The sequence below is a fragment of the Trichechus manatus genome, unplaced genomic scaffold, assembly GCF_000243295.1.
Source record: "Trichechus manatus latirostris isolate Lorelei unplaced genomic scaffold, TriManLat1.0 scaffold00090, whole genome shotgun sequence".
NCBI lineage: Eukaryota > Metazoa > Chordata > Mammalia > Sirenia > Trichechidae > Trichechus > Trichechus manatus.
Window position 1 is genome coordinate 10,231,019 of NW_004444026.1, and position 17,490 is coordinate 10,248,508.

A 17,490-nucleotide genomic window follows, 5' to 3' on the forward strand; every position below is an offset into this window, starting at 1 on the left:
AGAATATTGAATATATAATGGACTTCCAGAAGAACAAGTAAATTTGTGTTGGAAGAAGTACAGCCAGAACGATCCTCAGAAGCGAGGATGGCACGACTTCTTATGTACTTTGGACATGTTATCAGGAGGGACCAGTCCCTGGAGAAGGACATCATGCTTGGTAAAGTAGAGGGTCAGTGAAAAAGAGGAAGACCCTCAAGGTGACAGATCGACACAGTGGCTGCAACTGGGCTCAAACATAGCAATGATTGTGAGGATGGCACAGGACCAGGCAGTTTTGTTCTGTTGTACATAAGGTTGCTGTAAGTCGGAACTGACTCGATGGCACCTAACAACAACAACATTGAGAAGGAGGGAGGAGAACCCGGGTGAAGGCCTGGGGTGATATCGTGGTTCTCCTCACCCTGCTATGACTCCTTCCTTCTTCAAGTACCCTTGAGGTCAAGAGTTTGAATGACTAGGCCCCTTTCCTGGGGAAAGGAGGAGCAGGGATCGAGTAAGATCGCCTTGGATTTTCTGCTCCAGCTGGTTTGAGTTGGGTTTCAATCACTTACAGCCCAAAGAGTCTCACTGATAACAGCTGGTTTAACATAACTCTGTAACACCCAAGATGCAAGTTGAAGTCCAGAGAAACGAAGCAATTCATCCTCCATCACAGGGAAAAACATGCTTAGTTTGAAGAAAAAATTCAAGCCTTCAGTTGCAATCTTGAAGAATTCTACAGGGAAAATATTAAACGACGCAGGAAGCATCAAAAGAAGATGGAAGGAATACACAGAGTCACTATACAAAAAGAATTGGTTGACGTTCAGCCATTTCAGGAGGTAGCATATGATCAGGAATCAATGGTACTGAAGGAAGAGGTCCAAGCTACACTGAAGGCGTTGGCAAAAAACAAGGCTCCAGGAATTGATGGAATACCAATTGAGATGTTTCAAACAAACGGATGCAGCATTGGAAGTGTCCACTCATCTATGCCAAGAAATTTGGCCAACTGACTGGAAGAGATCCACATTTATGCCTATTCCAAAGAAAGGTGATCCAACAGAATATGGAAATTATCAAATAATATCATTAATATCACACGCAAGTAAAATTTTGCTGAAGATCATTCAAAAGCAGTTGCAGCAGTACATTGACAGGGAACTGCCAGAAATTCAACCCAGGTTCAGAAGAGAATGTTGAATGAGGAATATAATTGCTGATGTCAGATGGATCCTGGCTGAAAGCAGAGAATACCAGAAAGATGTTTACCCATGTTTTATTGACTATGCAAAGGCATTCGACTGTGTGGATCCTAACAAACTATGGATAACATTTAAAAGAATGGGAATTCCAGAACATTTAATTGTGCTCACAAGGAACCAACCTGTACATAGATCAAGAGGCAGTCCTTCGAAAAGAACAAGGGGATATCGTGTAGTTTAAAGTCAGGAAAAGTGTGTTTCAGGGTTGTATCCTTTCACCATACTTATTCAATCTGTATGCTGAGCAAATAACCCGAGAAGCTGGACTATATGAAGAATGGGGCATCAGGATTGGAGGAAGAGTCATTAACAACCTGCGACATGCAGATGACACAACCTTGCTTGCTGAAAGTGAAGACTTGAAGAACTTACTGATGATGATCAAGGACTGTAGCCTTCAGCATGGATTACACCTCAACATAAAGAAAATAAAAATCCTCATAACTGGACCAAAAAGCAACACCATGATAAACGAAGAAAAGATTGAAGTTGTCAAGGATATCATTTTACTTGGATCCACAATCAACACCCATGGATGCAGTAGTCAAGAAATCAAAGGATGCATTGCATCAGGCAAATTTGCTGCAAAAGACCTCTTTAAAATGTTAAAAAGCAAAAAGGTCACCTTGAAGACTAAGGTGTGCCTGACCCAAGCCATGGTGTTTTCAATTGCCTCATATGCGTTCGAAAGCTGAACAATGAATAAGGAAGCCCAAATAAGAATTAACGTCCTTGAATTGCGGTGTTGGCAAAAAATATGGAATATACCATGGACTGCCAAAAGAACAAACAAATCTATCTTGGAAGAAATACAGCCAGAATGCTCCTTAGAAGCAAGGATGGCGGAGACTCCATCTCACATACTTTGAACATGTTGTCAGGAGGGGTAAGTCCCTGGAGAAGAACATCATGCTTGGTAAAGTAGAGGATCAGCAAAAAAGAGGAATACCCTCAACGAGATAGATTGACACAGTAGCTACAACAATGGATTCAAGTGTAACAACAATTATGAGGATGGTGCAGGATGGGGCAGTGTTTCTTTCTGTTGTACGTAGGGTTGCTAAGAGTCAGCACTGACTTGACGACACCTAACAACAACAACAACAACCCTCCATCACAAAGCTGGTCAGTGGCAGAGGTAAGCCAGCATCCAGTAGATTCAGTTAAATCTAATCTGAAAGGAGTCCCCAACTGAGGAACAGTTAAACACCTCTGCTCTGAGTAGAGAGCAGCTCAATGTGAGTGAGCTGATCAGATCACTTTCCCTTCAGGGTGTTTGAAGGGAGATGGGAGAGAGGTGAAAAGGTACATAGAGCAGGCAGGGCAATCTATTAGCAGTATTTGCTTTACCAACCCTTCAGGGTTGGTATTCTAAACTCAGATAGTTATATGGTAGATACACAATTCAAACCTGTACAAGGGTTTGGAAGCAGGATTGGTGGGTTCATATTCTGACTCTGTGTCTTACAAATTGTGTGACCTTGGGCAAGTCCCCCAGTTTCCCTAGTATCTTTAGCTATGTGAGAATAACATTGCATATATGGCAGGAGGAGCAAATGGTTAAGCACTCGACTACTAGCTGAAAAGTTGGTGGTTTGAGTCCACCCAGGGGCACCTCAGAAGAAAGGTCTGGTGATCTGAAAAAAATCAGCCAATGAAAATCCTATGGAGCACAGTTCTGCTCTGACACACATGGGGTTGCCATGAGTCAGTCAACTTGATGGCAAATGGTTGGTTTTTATATGGTGATTAAATGAGATAGCATTTATGGAGGACATTTGTGTGCTGTGAAGTACCACAAGAATCTCAGTAGCCACCGACATCATCAGTGTTATCATTAGTACTTGTCGCACTGAAACCATGGCCAACAGATTGTGCCCGTGGGGCTCTTCATCTATTGATTCAGTGCCTCCTTCTGCACTCCCAGTTGTCACTATCCAAACAGGAAGGCAAAGGACTTGACCCGAAAAAGAAGCCTGATGGCGAAACATAGCTCAAAGCCAAACACAGAGGCTTTGAATGGAGTTCCAAGGAATTTTGGGAATTCCCTTTCCGGTGTGGTAAAGTGGTGGTAATGGTGCCCCCTGGTGGACAGTTTAAGTTCTGCATGCAATGGCTGCTGGTTACTCAAAAGCAAATGTAATACTTTTATGAAATGACTGATTTTGAATGCAGACATCCCTGGCTGGATAGCAGGGCCTATAAGAATCTCCGTGATCTTATACATCTCAAACATGTGAGGGCGCTCTTTAGGCCAGACCTTTTCCCTCTGATTATTCCCTTTGAGGGTGGGAGGAAATAGCAGGGTCAGAAAGACGCCACAATCAGTCAGCAAGCAGGTATTTGATGCTGAATTGTTAGAAAATATAGTTGTATGTCTAAGTATTTAAATAACAGTAAGGAACAGCAGTCTGTAATGATTACAAAAAGTCAACAGAATATAATGGAAAGCAAATTGGTTTTGGAGGCTCAACTTCTACCCTTAGTGGTGGTGATTCTGGATAAGTTTCTTAATCACTCTGAATCCAGTTTCCTAATTTGGGAAGCAGAGGGAAAGTCGATTGGACTCTTTGAATCCTAGAGAGTGATTATGGAGATTAAATGACATAATGCATGCCAAGCACCTAGGTACCTGGCTCTTAGTGTGGGCTTGATAAACATTAGTTAGTTTTCTCTACCCACTGACTGGGTGCCTCTTCACAATTGATCTCCCACTGCTTCCCCAGTGGTTGATGCAAATCTGTACTATTATGCAAATATTCATAGAGCACTCATTACTGCCTATATTGCCCTGTGCTGAATTCTGGGGAGAAATGTGAGAGAACAGTACCATTTGTGGTCAAGTCGATTCCAACTCACAGCAAACCTATGTGTGTCAGAGTAGAACTGTGCTCCATAGGGTTTTCAATGGCTGCTTTTTCAGAACTAGATTGCCAGGCCTTAAGGTGAAAGAAAGGAGAGGTAAAAAGAAAATTTAAAGGGATGGCAAGAAGCTGTAAGAGACCAAAAGGGCAACATTTGCTCAAAGGCAAAGATGAGACGGCTGGGAGGGGCAGGGAAAGCAGATGATGGGAACAGGGAACCCAGGGTGGAAAGGAGGCGAGTGCTGACATTGTGGGCATTGCAACCAATGTCACAGACTACTTATTGGATTGGAAACTAATTTGCTCTGTAAACTTTCACCTAAAGCACACACATACACACAAAAATCATAGAAAAGGTCAAAAAAAAAAAAAAGGAAAGAAAGAAAGAAAGGGGTGGCAAGAAGGTGGAGCAACCAGAGCTCTCAAACACTGCTAGTGGGAGTGTAAACCAACACAACTGCTTTGGGTAAATAGTAGTACCTACTAGATCTGACCATCCGCCTCCCCTATGACCCTGGGAGACCTTTAGGAGGCTATTGACTCTGGGCAATGAGAGACAATGACCTGAACTAAAATAGTAGCAGCGGGAACCTAAAGAAGGGCAGATAGGAGAGTTACTTTGAGTTTAGAATGAAGAGAACTTGCCATTTGACTAGATACTGTTAATGAGGGAGAGGAAAGTGTTAAATAGGACACTGGAGCTTCAGCCTGGGTTACAGGCCAGAGGCATCACCATCAACAAGAGAGGGAATATAGAAAGTTGAGCAGGTTTTGTGGGAGACAAGTGGAGAGAGATGGGCTCTGTTTTAAATTGAGGTGTCTGGGAAACATTCAAATAGAGAAGCCCAGGAAGTAACTGGTGATTCAGATCTGGAATTCAGGAGGGAAAGCTGAGGTGGAGAAGTAGATCTGGTAGTTGTGGGATATGGGAGCCATTTGCATAGAAATGGTAGTTAAGCTTTCCGAATAGAAATTAGCTGGGAAGAGTGTGCAGGCGATTTGGAAACCGGAACCATGGATAAACGTATCCAGACTGCTGCCTTCAATGTTGCCTTGCACAAAGTCCTTGGTTCCCATGCACTTTGTTTCCTATGTTTCTCTCTATATCCATCTATGCACCCAATTCCCTACCCTTCCTCTCCACCCATCCAGATTCTATTCATCCTTCCAGGCTTGTCTCAAGCCCCTTCTCTTTAATGGGGCCCTCCCAGGTCACTTTGGCTTGATTTGTCTTCTGAACATCCATTGTGCTTGCATCAGTTTTTCTAATCACCAGCTTTGTGTCCTCTATTAGTTGAGATAGATGTTCAGCTGCTGCAACAAAGGCCAAAATAAGAGTGGCATAAATGAGACTAAGGTTTATTTTTCTCTCATGTAATAGTCTGAGTGTAAGCAGATCAAGGCTGATGTGGTGATTTCATGGTGTTGAGGACCTAGGCTTTTTCCATCTTGTTGCTCTGGCATAGCCTAAGACAGCTGCTACTGCTCCCACCATCTCTTCTGCATTCCAGCCAGCAGCAAGGAAAGGAGGCAAGTGGAGGGAAGGCCCCTTCCATTTAAGGACCTGTCCTGGAAGTCGCACCTATCTCTTCTGTTAACATCCCACTAGCCAGAACTTGGTTACGTATTCCTTCCAGAGGATTCTGACCACCAAGAAGCCAGGTTGGAGCCTGGGCCTTTAATGCAGACTTTGTGGGGCCATGCAGGGAAGCCAAGCAGCAACTGTTCACTCATTTGATCAATCAACTAATGGTTACTGAGCCTGTACTGTATGACAGGCATAGGGCATGTTGGAAATACACTGGGCTCTAAGCAGACACAAAACTGATCGTTTAGAAGAGACAATAGACACTGAGGGTAAATACATTATAATGTGGAAGTCCAAGGTGCTGCAGGAACCCAGACCAGGGGGCCTGACTCAATCTAGGGCATTAAGAAAGGCTTCTCATGGAGGATGTCGAGGGAGGCAGGGGTAGGACTGAAGACAGGAGCCGGGAAAGGAAAGGTTCACCTTTGGCCCACTGAAGTCCTCACTTAGGATTCCAATTTCCTGGGCCCTAGGGTTGCAGGCAATTAAGCTGGGCTGGTGACAGGAGGAAGCAGGAGTCATTGAGGAATGGATGGAAAGGAGGCGGGTTAGACTGAGAGCAGCTTATAAAGACGGCCCCACAGGGACTGAGTTAGAAAGAGCTCTGGAGGCTTGTGGTCATGGCTGCTGGGCATATCTTTGCTTTCCTTCCAGTGGAATCTGGACTGTATCACTGAGACCACATCCTTCTCTGGGGTTGACGGTGGGGGGATCTCGCTGGACAAGTCTAAACAGAGTCAGGGGAGAAGGCAGAGTGACTTCCCACGAAGCTCTTTCTCTGCTATGGGGGAGGGGGGACTCAGGAAAAGAAACAGCTCAGGGGTTGAACTCTTCCCACCTTCAAGAGCTGGCCACTACGAAATATGAATTGGTGTCCCTAGGGGTTCAAAGTGCAGACGAAAGTGGGGGCAAAAATGGCCAAGGCAAGACTCATGTGGAGATCGAAACCTGTAAGGACTTTAAATATTCTATTTACCCACCGGCATCAAAAGATGCTGTTTTCTCTCTCTCATCTACCTCCCACCCTCTCTGGCATCTTGCTTCATATTATATCCCTTCTTGATGCTTTCCAAAAGGCTCCTGCTATGCATTTATAACTCAGGACAAAGAAAACAGTGTCACTATGTAGTCACCTGATTTGTGTGAGGACTTGAACTCCTGCAGAGTATTCAGTGCAAGTAACCCAGAGCCAGAGGGCAGAGGGCTGGGGTCTGATCCTAGTTATGCCACGAAGTCAGTGTGGCTGATACCTTCTGGCTCTCAGATTCTTCATCTGTGAATGGAAATAGTAATATCTTCTGCCTCAGATGGAGGTGATGAGTACAGAATGAAATGATACAACAGTTAAAAGGGTGGACCAGTGTGAGGCTGTAATTTGTTATATACATAGAAAGTCTATCAGCAGATGGGATCTCCTTGTCCAGCAAGTCATAACAGTACAAGACCTGAGGAAAAACTCCAGCTATAGAATACAGCCGTACCTGTGAGAAAGGGCACCACTACCACCACTCTTGTTAAAATCCCCAACTGGAACTACCTACATTTTCATCAACATGTAAATAAATAAATGCAGGTACATCCATCCAACAGGATACAATATAGCAATGAATATAGCAATACAATGTAACAATATAGAAATTAGCAAACTGAAGCAACACACAGCAGCATGGGTGAATCACACAAGCATCAAGCTGAATAAAAGGAGCAAGTCACAAAAGCACGCATGCAGTATGATTCTATTTATGTAACATTCAAAACCAAGCAAAATTAAACCATATTGTTAAGGGAAGTGTCCATATGGGTAAATTCAGAAAGAGAAGCATGTAAAATTACGATCACAGAAGTCAGAATAGCTGTTTCCTTGGGGAAGAGGAGGAGGGGCCAGGGGGTTCAGTCTGGGAGGGGCTTGGGGAGAATGGCTTATGGGGGAGCTGGCATCCCTGTTTCTTGCCTTGAGTGGAAGTTACACTTGTGTTCACTTTACAGGTATTCTTTAATCTGTACATGTATGTTTGACATACTCTTCTGGATATATATCTCACGACTGAAAAAAAAAAAAAAGGCATCTGAAATCAACAGGGAGCTACCCCAAATTAAAATAATAGCCTCAGAGGTCCACCTCCTTAATTTTATAAATGATAAGACCGAATTCCAGAGAGGTTACTGTTGTTGTTAGTTGCTATCAAGTTGATTCCGACTCATAGAGACCCCATGTGTGCAGAGTAGAACTGTACTCCATAGGGTGTTCAAGGCTGTGACCTTTCAAAGCAGATCCACAGGTCTTACTTCCCAGGTGCCTCTGGGTAAGTTTGAACCGCCAACATTTCAGTTAGTAGTCTAGCGCTTAACTGTTTGCACCAACCAGGGACTCCTAGAGAGATTGTTACAAGGCTTGCTCAAGTCACATAGAGCCTGGCCGAACAATTCCTAACTCAGTGTCCCTCCCTCCTGCCACCTGCCATCTTTTAACAGGGCCTCTTTAAGAGGAGGGGAATGGTGGGCGGGGCACAGCTTTTAAGCTTGGGAGTTCCCTTTTTTGTGAAAAAAAGGAGGGGGCAGTTAGTGAGCTGATAAAGAGCTGGTATGAACTCTGAGATTGCAAACACTTCAAATGAATTTAAAAAAATTAAACATGCCCCCCCACCAAAGTTGCATTATAATAATGATAACATTATAAACAATAAATACCAGAAATCTCTGGGCACTCTGAGATCTAGAGTTGGACTCATAATCCCTCTGATTTGCAGATGGTATCAGGAAGGAGCTGGCTTGAAGTGGGGCTGGGACCGGGAAAGGAGGGACAGGGAGCCAGGAAGTCTGCAATTTTATTGACTTATCTACCTGGCCTAGGTGAGACCCCTAACCCTGGGACGGTCAGGAAAGGAACCTCCTCTATCTCTCTGAGAGCTTTTTGTTTTGTTTAGAGGTCAATTACTTCCCATTTGAGGAACTTGTGAACATTAAGAGGTGACTGGAGTGACGGGACTGAAGGATGCAGATAAGAGCCTTGATTGCTTACAGAAAGCTCCTTGGTGAAAGCCCTGCCTTGGATAAGCAGTTGTCGGTAGGAGACACACAAAAAGGGGCTGCTTTTGGTGGAAAGGAGATTACAGAGACAGAAAATGGGCTGCCTGGGGTGAGCTTGAGGAGCGGGAGAGGGATGCATTTTAAAGTGATCCCAGCGGATTGGGGAGATGGGAGAAAGAGTTTTCCTTTGCTCTCCTTTCCTTTTGGAACGAAACTGTTGGCGTCCTGTGAACCTCAAACTTCTGTGCTGTGGTCTGGAGAGAAAAGGCACGTGCACTGCATATGGACAAAGTTTTTGTTAGAGAGATATATTTTTTTAGACCAGCAAAAGTGCACGCTGGAGTAATCTGGGCACACAACAGAAAATGCTGCAGGTCAATGAAACATCTAAAGGATCTTAGGTGTATACTTAAGCAGCCCTCCTCCCCCTCCCCCATCCCCTGCCTCTCATACCCCTTCAACCAACTGAATGCAGTCTTACAATTTGCAGAAGCTAGCTTTAAATTGTATCTCAAACTGCTATAAAATACAACTCTGGGTTTGGGATGTGCCCATTTCCTTTTCTTCAATCCAAAGTCCTAGGACCTCTCTCGGTAAATAGTGTTATTCCCACGCTAATCACCAGGCTTAACCCACCTCCTCTGTGCAGCCTTCTCTAAGCACCCCTGCTTGCACTGGATTTTCTTTCTCTCTGGAGAGAACTCCCTCTCTGTCCTCTTGTTTGACACACAGCACACATCACATTGTATTTTTAGATACCTTTCTTATGCTAGTCTTTGCTATCCAATTAGATAAATTCTTTAAGGCTGGCAGCCAAATCCGAGTTTTCTCTTGTGTCCCTCCCAGGAGAGATCGGTGACGGCTGATTTACTGGTGATTGATCTAAGCCTCCTTCCCCTCTTCATTCTAAGCAACTTCTTTTCTCCTTGCCTTTCCATGTGATACACAAAGGTGTGGAGGGTGGAGTGGGAGTCTTTTAATTGCATAATTCACAGATGCAAGGCCAGTTCTGAACAGCACATGTCTGTAAATGCTTCTTCTGTTACGTTTCTGTTAGAAGGGAGCGAGAGGGTGAAGGAAATAACATTTATTAATTTCCACGATACCACGATGACTTACATTTTCCAAGGTGGGACCTTACACAAAAGACAACAAAGGATTTTTAAACATTCACATATGTATTTTAGACTCTGATTTTAGAAATAATCTAACCACTTAGATTGTTACTCAGTGGAAGCAGTGGGACTTAAACTCAGCTGTCATAAATATAAGACCAGTGTTCATAGAGTAATTTTTCTTCTTGTCAGGAATAAACTCCAAAGTGAAAGAAGAATAATCATGGTATATAACAATTTTCTCATGAGGGAAAGTTTAATTTTAATCTCTAGTTCATCTCAGCTTAACTGACCAAGGAATATTTGAGATTTCCAAATATCTGTACTGCATTTTTTTTTTAAAACCCAGGTATCAACACTAAGTATAATTTAAAGACAGTGGGGTTGTTTCTAAATATACTTTTATTGCAGTGAAAATGGAGAAATAAAAGACAGAATAGATGAAATCAAAAAAGAGAAAAAATGCAAGGAAATAGTAGTGAGAAAAATATAAACATTTACTCTTGGTTTTTAGCTTAAACATAGAAGGTTTAAAACATTTAAACTATAGTAAGTTATAGTTTACATAGAATCAAGTAGTCTCTGCTTTCCCACTTCAGTAAAAACAACCAGGGCATATTCAGCACTGAGACACTGCAGGGGCAGTGCATTTTCATTAAATATTAGAATTCAACTTTTGACAAATCAGTGGTCCAGGGGATGAAGTACCAGAGTTTTCACTGCCTAAAAAGATAATCCGGTGGGGGGGGGGGATGATTTTCCCATTATGACATGTGCCAAAGGCAAATTTCCTATGTGAGTTTATGCTTCCATTAACAGAATGAGTTTGTTTTCAGTGTTCAACTTGCATAATTTCAAATATATTCGGAGGGGTCAGAAGTTTCCCCTAAAGTTCGGGCTTCCTAGCCATCATTTAAGGATGGCCATACTCGGACATGTGGAGGTGTCCTCCCATGTCATCTGCTTTCCTGATACAGAATTTAGAAACTGATTATGTTTTGAAAGAAAACCTAAAAAGACGGAAAGGGAGGTATGAGAAAAGAAATGACGTAATCTACCTGTCTCCCCCCGCCCACCCATCTGTCAGTTTGTCCTATTGTGATGGCTTACTTGTTTCTGTGTTGCTGGAAACTATGCCTTGGGTATTTTAAATGCCAGCACAGTCATCAACAGCAGACAAGTTCCAGTGAAACTTCCAGACTAAGGCAGACTAGGAAGAAAGGCCTGGTGATCTACTTTCAAAAAATTAGCCAGTGGAAACCTTATGGATCACAACAGAGTACTGCTGTTCAGTACAGCGCTGGAAGACGAGCTCCCTAGGTTGGAAGGCACTACACAGTAGCCACAGCAATGGACTCAAACATACCAATGATGGAGACCGCACGGGACCAGGCAGTCTTCCATTCTGCTATACGAAGGTCGCCGTGAGTTGGAGCCAACTGGGAGACAGCTAACAACAAAAAACTACCTTCAGAGCAGAACTAGTTTTGTCTCCTTAGGAAATCCTGCATTGCAGGCTCAGAACTTCTGGGCTTTATTTTTACTTTAATTCAAAGTTGTTTCCAAACAACCAAAACAAGTATAGGTTAACACACACGCAGACTCACACGCACAAACACACACATACAAATACATGTAGTATATTTACTCGGGACGCCGTATTGTAGACAAGAGATAAAATGCAAGTGACAGTGAAGGGACAGGCAGAATATAGAGGAAACTCCTGGAGAGCAATCTTTTGGCTCCCCAAAAGAGCGAGCCACTGGATTATTACTGAGTCCCCATGAGCGCTGCTTTTGAAGGAATTTGTAGACCCCACTGAAGGGCGTGCTTCTCCGCAATGGTCCCTCTGTGTGAACCTGCCGGATTTTCCTCTTTCCTGCTCTTCATCCGCCTTCCCTTACTCCTCTCTTCTTCTCATTTTTCCCTCATCGTTCACAGGAAGTTAGGCCCTCTCCACCACTCCTCCAGCCTAGTGCCCCGCGGTGCTGCACACAAATGAAAAAACCTCTCAAGTCTTGTGCTGAGGCCTGAAAAGCACCTGTCTCAGTCCTGCTCCGATACCTCTCGGTAAACTTGGTTTTCGTCCCTCCGGTGCTGCCAAGGGCCGCGTTACTTCTCGCAGGGGCAGAATTTTTCCAGGGTCTTCAGGGGGGTCGTTGGTCGGGGAGTGAAGGGACAATTTGCAGTTCCAAAGATCGTTTTTCTGGGGGGGGGGGGGTTGAAGCGCCGTCCGGTCTCCGCTTAGCCCCTCACCCCGGCCGGCGGCGGCCTGCAGGCTGAGGAGCGGGGATGGGGGTACCTGGCCCGGTGGGCATGGCCCAACGGAGTCGCCTCACCACGCCCTGACGCCCTGCAGCGTGGCAGGCAGATGGCCCTCCGGGCTTCCGCCAGGGCCTCCGCCGCCGATGCCCCCGCGGGCCAGAGGTGCGGACGGCGCGGGGCCTGGGGGCCCAGCCGCGTAGCCACCGCGGTAGCCCGCACCGTAGGGGGCGCCGGCGTAGCCTCCGTAGCTGGAATAGGGCGCCGCGGCGGGGCCATAGGGGCTCGGGAAGGCCGGCGCGCCGGGTCCCAGGCAGGGCTTGCCGTCCCGCACCAGCACGGGCACCGCCACCCGCCGCGGCGCGAGGGGGTGGCCCGCCAGTTCCAGGGACTTGTCCTGGCGCTGCCGCTTGCACTTGTAGCGCCGGTTCTGGAACCAGATCTTGACCTGCGTGGATGTGAGCTGCAGCGCGCTGGCCAGGTGCTCGCGCTCGGGCGCCGACAGGTACCGCTGCTGCTTGAAGCGCCGCTCCAGCTCCAGCACCTGCATCTGCGAGAAGAGCACGCGCGGCTTCCGCCGCGGCCGCGCCCTGGGCCGCTCCGCGCCGCCACCGCCGGTGCCCACGCCGCGCTCGGGCACCCTGGGCCCGCCGCCGCGGGACGAGGCCGCGCTCAGGCCGGGCTCTAAAAGCACAGGAGGGAACACCATCAGCACCCAGCCTAAGGCTCGCCTGAGAATTTTTACAGTGCTTTCAAGAGTTCCCCTTCCCGGAAGTCATTGTTTAGGAAGCAGCGTGTTTCTGTTGGTGGTGATGGAAAAAGTATTGGTGATGGTCGCACAACATGAGTAATGTAACTGATATCACTCAATTGTACACGTGACAAACACTGAATGGGCAAATGTTGTGAGATATATATAACAATAAAAATAATATTCATATCGTAAGCGCCTCATCAGGGAGCGTTACCATTAGGGATGTGGTGGGGTAGATACATGGAGTGTATCTATTCATCCACCTATCAAGAAGGTAGAATAAAAATTACTTAACTGACTTTTCTGGAAGAATGTATTTCCGTTGAGTGTTGGATTTATTGCAAAAACAAAAGAATGAGAACAATGATGTGCGATGTTGAGATATAATAAATAAAATGAAACAGTAACAAACAAAAAGGAGAGACCTACCTTCCTTGATAGCCTTCATTCCGAGACCCCTTTTCGCCCTCTTTCTCCTCCTGCTGCCCTCCGCGGGCCTCCCCCCAGGCCAGCCTGAATGTCCCTTCCCCCCAAGCTCAGTGGTTTTTGTAGCTTTGGGAATATATGTAAATTGTGACACTCTATGGTCCCCAGTGTACACACCATTTCCCAAAAGATAGGCTATCAAGAATTTAAGGCGGCTGCATTTTCTTGTTAGAATATATATGACGCATATGGGTGGGAGGCCAGTTCACTGAGATCTCAATTCTAAAGCGTGGCTGAGTTTGGGAAAGCTTTTGCTGCGAGGATCAAGTGTTTGTTTGGGCTGTATCTAACAGGAACTAACTTAGGACCGTTCTTGGAGAAGAGGGATGGGGGTGGGGGGAGAGAGAGAGAGACTCTCTCTCCAGATCCATCTGCCACCGTGTTTGTCCAGAGAAGGCCAAAGCTCGGTGAAGTGCTCACCAGGAGACTTCTTTTCGCCTCAGCATCATTGGTCAAAGTCCCCACGTGCATTCGACGTTAATCGGCCAGTAACAGGAGTCTTGAGTGTGTCCCCCATCTTTACTCTCCTCTTTGCACACGTCCTTGTCTTTTGAGCCATCAAGTGTTCCACTGGCCCCAGAGACCCATCCTATCTTTCTTGGCGGAGACGCTCTGTAATTCAAATTAACAAAATAAAACAAAAGAATATTTCTTGACTCTTGGCTCGGAAACAGAAACGGATGTTCTCTTTAAGGGGTATAAGAAACTGAGATCCACATTTAACTTTTTAAACAATGGCTTCTTCCCTTGGGGTTTCCCGGTGAGGTCGGTGGCTTCTGCTTAGTCCCTCATGTCCTCTTTCCCCAGAGGGAGCGCCCTTGCTGGGCACGCGGAGGCAGTTCCAAACTGAACCAGTTAAAACAGGGTCCGAGACACCGACTGCTGACCCTGTTCCTCAAGCCCGCCAAGATGCAGCTGTTTCTTTCCTTCTCTCCACCTCTTGCCTGTCTTGGCTTACGATCTGTTTTAAACCAAGGATGGCAAGAAAGGAAACGTTGATTTTTTAAAATGAAAACTCATGCCGGGAGAAAACCAGAAGCTTGGAGGGGCTGCAAGCTCGTGGTGAGGCGGGGCAGGGCATGCCTGAGCTGCCTCAACTAATTAGAGCTTGTGCCGGTTGGAACCCGACTCCAAATCCCCAGCTGCACTGGCACAGTCTCCCGGGGAACAAGGCCTTTGGTATTTGACGTTTGAGGAGGGAACAACTTGCTTTAGAGACGCCTGCGCTCAGTGTCTGGGTCAGAGAAATCGAAGACTACTTCCCTGGCAAAGAGCGAAAATATTGAGGAAGCTTCGTTTTCTTAGCAAATCAGAAGATAACAGCTGACCTTCAGCGATGCTGTGGAGCAAGCAGCACCCCATTTAAAAGTCGCTGAAGACGCAGGCCGAGTGACAGAGATTAACCTCGCTCCTATTCCGGCCCCGCGCCCACCCTGGTATACAATCCTGAGCCTCTCCCGCTCCGCGCGTCTGAAGTCGGGGTGGACAGATGGGGTGCCCAGGCCACCGGGTGAAGCGCGCCTTGGCCCGCCAGCTTGGCTCCTGGAGCTCGGCTCGGGTCCCTTCTCGGCGTCCACGATAGCCGCAGATGAGATGTCACTCGGGATCGCCAGCAAGGGAGGAAAGTGTGGCTGGAGCCTTCGGCTGCGAGGTGACAGAAGTAGTACGATGAGCGCGATCCTTTCTCAGCAAAGCCGAAGTGAAAAGCAACGTCAAGGGAGTTTAGCATCCGCTGCAGACAATACACCAGCTTCTTTGCGAACATAGCAAAGGTTCTTTGCTCTCCAGGCTCTTGCCAAACCAGCCTGTAAGTCGGCGAACAACTTCGCATCAACCTCTTGACTTATTTGGTTGATTTATTTATTTTGTTTGCTCTTTGAATACAGGGACCGTGGCGCAGACTGGCAGAGAAGACTAGCCCTGCCAGGCGCTCACGTCTCTCGGGGTCCCCCAGACCTGGTCGGAGACGGTGGACCCAGGCTCAGGAGTTCCGCGAGAGGAAGGGTGGCTTTCTCATCCTTGGGAATGCGGAGTCTTCCTGCCGAAGTCTCCTGGGTCTCAGGAGCCGATCCAACTGAACTCCTGGCCCTCCTCTTCCCTTCCAAAGGGATGGACGCAGGTGCAGGGGCTCGCCGTTGTGTCCTCGGTGGCCAGGCGCCGGGACTCGGCCATCTCCCAGGGCAGCTAAAACCCGAGCTGCCTTAACATGCTCCCAGATGCGAAAACCTACCGCCAGCGCCCGCTGGGCCTTCCACTCCGAGGGACTCAGACACCACCTAGTTCCCACCTCTCGTCTCCCTCGAGAGGAGGAACTCCAGCAGAGGAATGGCGGGGCTGGCGCAGGCCATTCAGCAAAACCCAAGAAAGGGCCGGGCGGGGATTGACACCCAGAGCCGACTGAGTTTCCACTTCCAGGCTCGGCGGCTTCGAAGGCTACATCTTTTTCGCAGACGGTTTAGGGTACAGAGAAACTTGGAGATGATAGGTAAGGGGCTCTCGCGTGTGTGTGTGGGGGGGGCACAGCTGAGATACTTAGGGGGTTTTGCTGTGGCAAGGAGAAGCTGGAGGTTCTGGGAACTGTGGCCGTGAGCGGAGGCGATGAGTTTTTGTAGGAATCAGAAGGCAGGCCGCCAAACAGTGAGGTCCTAAGAGTCAGCGCCTTTCGTTAGGGGCGAGAAGCAACCTGGGTATCTAGGTGGATGGTGGTGGGGCCTGAGAGATCTGCCTTTTGAACTCTTCAACTGAGGGTAATCGGTGAGCGGCCCTCGGAGCCCAGGAAACTAAGAGCTGCCCCCCGCCCCGTACAAATCGGTAGTGACCTCCCTCCGTAATACCCCGGTAGGAACCAAGACCTGAGCGCTACTTACTTGGCTCCTCCACCCGTTCCGCATCCATTTCCCAGACCGTCTCACAGGGACCCTCCGGAGGCTCTGAACCTTCCTGCCTCCTTCTGTTGCCGCCGCTATTGGTGTTGAGAACCTCCCATCCGAGCGGTTCCGGGTCCAACTGCAGGCACCGAGAGTTTTCCCGGCTCCCCCGAACCACCGGGAGTGGAGAGGCCTTGGGGCGGCTCTGCTCGCGCTCCAGCCGCAGGATGTCTTTGACAGAGAACGGGGTGGAGGTGCCGGGGCTCAGAAGCATCCTGAAGGAGGAGGGGGCGGGGCCGGTGGGTCCCTAGTCCCCGAGGAGCGCAGCGCCCTAAACTACCTGGTTTTGTTCGCTGCAGGTCCCGTGGACCCCAGCCCTGGGACAGACGCCCAGCGTCCCGACCGCTCTGGGCCATCCCTGCGGCCTGGGGGGGCCAGGGCTGCAGTACAAGACCGCCACCCCCATTGGTTCCCGCAGAAACCACGTGCTACTCCTGCACCTCCTCCTCCCCCCATCAAGCGCTTTCTCCTCGCTACCGTCTAATCCTGCCGATCCCCAGCACCTCCTGGGAAATTTGGTTCGTATTGACTTCTCGCAAAAGCAAGGAAAACTGGAGAGATGGTGCTGCGCGATGCTAGTGATTCCGTCAATACGGTACGAGTGGTGAAGGAATCCTCAGCTTCCGGGGTCAACTCAGCTTTCGCGGGGACCTCGGGGAGGATGAGCGGGGGCTGGGGGTGGAGTCTTGCTGTGCAAACTGATACAGCCCATCCTGCCGGGCCTTAGCTCAACTTTCCACTCCCGTGGCTGAGGGCAACTGGGCACCCGCGGCCTCTAAGGTGCGCAAGGCCGGAGCTCGGCGACCGGGAGCCCATCCCAGCGCGCAGAGTCTGGACCGCGGAGGAAGAGCGAGTCTCTAAGCCGCCAGGGCCTAGATTGGGGAGGAAATGTCTGCGAGTGTTTTAGCGGTGAAAGCAGAGTCCGGGTCTGGGGGCACCTGACCAGCCACTTCCCCAGAGAAGCGACCGGAGCGGAGGAGCATGGGGGGCTAGATTTGGGAAGACCCCTGTCTGTTTGAAGGTTCTCCTTTGATTCCGTGAGTTTGGGGAGATGAGAAGGTAATAGCCGGGGCCCGGGGCGAAGGTCCCAGAGAGGAGCTTAACTCGCGCTTCATCTTCTCTTGTTGCTTTTCTTCCACCGCTTCTTTCTAAAGTTGATTTGCCTTGAGAGTGCGTGCGTGCGTGCGTGCGTGTACCAACGCGGCGCCCCCGAAGGGATG

General features: G+C 48.0%; 1 protein-coding gene across 1 annotated transcript; it reads right to left on the reverse strand.

The window, feature by feature from the left end:
* Window positions 1–12,176: 12,176 nt before the first annotated feature.
* NKX2-6 (NK2 homeobox 6) lies at window positions 12,177–16,484 on the reverse strand. Its single transcript, XM_004382135.1, has 2 exons — window positions 16,211–16,484; window positions 12,177–12,787 (listed from the first exon to the last, which is right to left on the reverse strand). The coding sequence occupies exons 1-2, from the start codon at window positions 16,482–16,484 to the stop codon at window positions 12,177–12,179; spliced, it is 885 nt and encodes a 294-aa protein (XP_004382192.1).
* Window positions 16,485–17,490: the final 1,006 nt, after the last annotated feature.

Bases quoted from the DNA above. Each gene is read 5' to 3' on its own strand.
- NKX2-6 (XM_004382135.1), bottom strand. From the start codon at position 16,484: ATGCTTCTGAGCCCCGGCACCTCCACCCCGTTCTCTGTCAAAGACATC. The intron at 12,788-16,210 runs GTAAGTAGCGCT...CTGTGCTTTTAG, and splicing joins GGAACGGGTGGAGGAGCCAA to AGCCCGGCCTGAGCGCGGCC.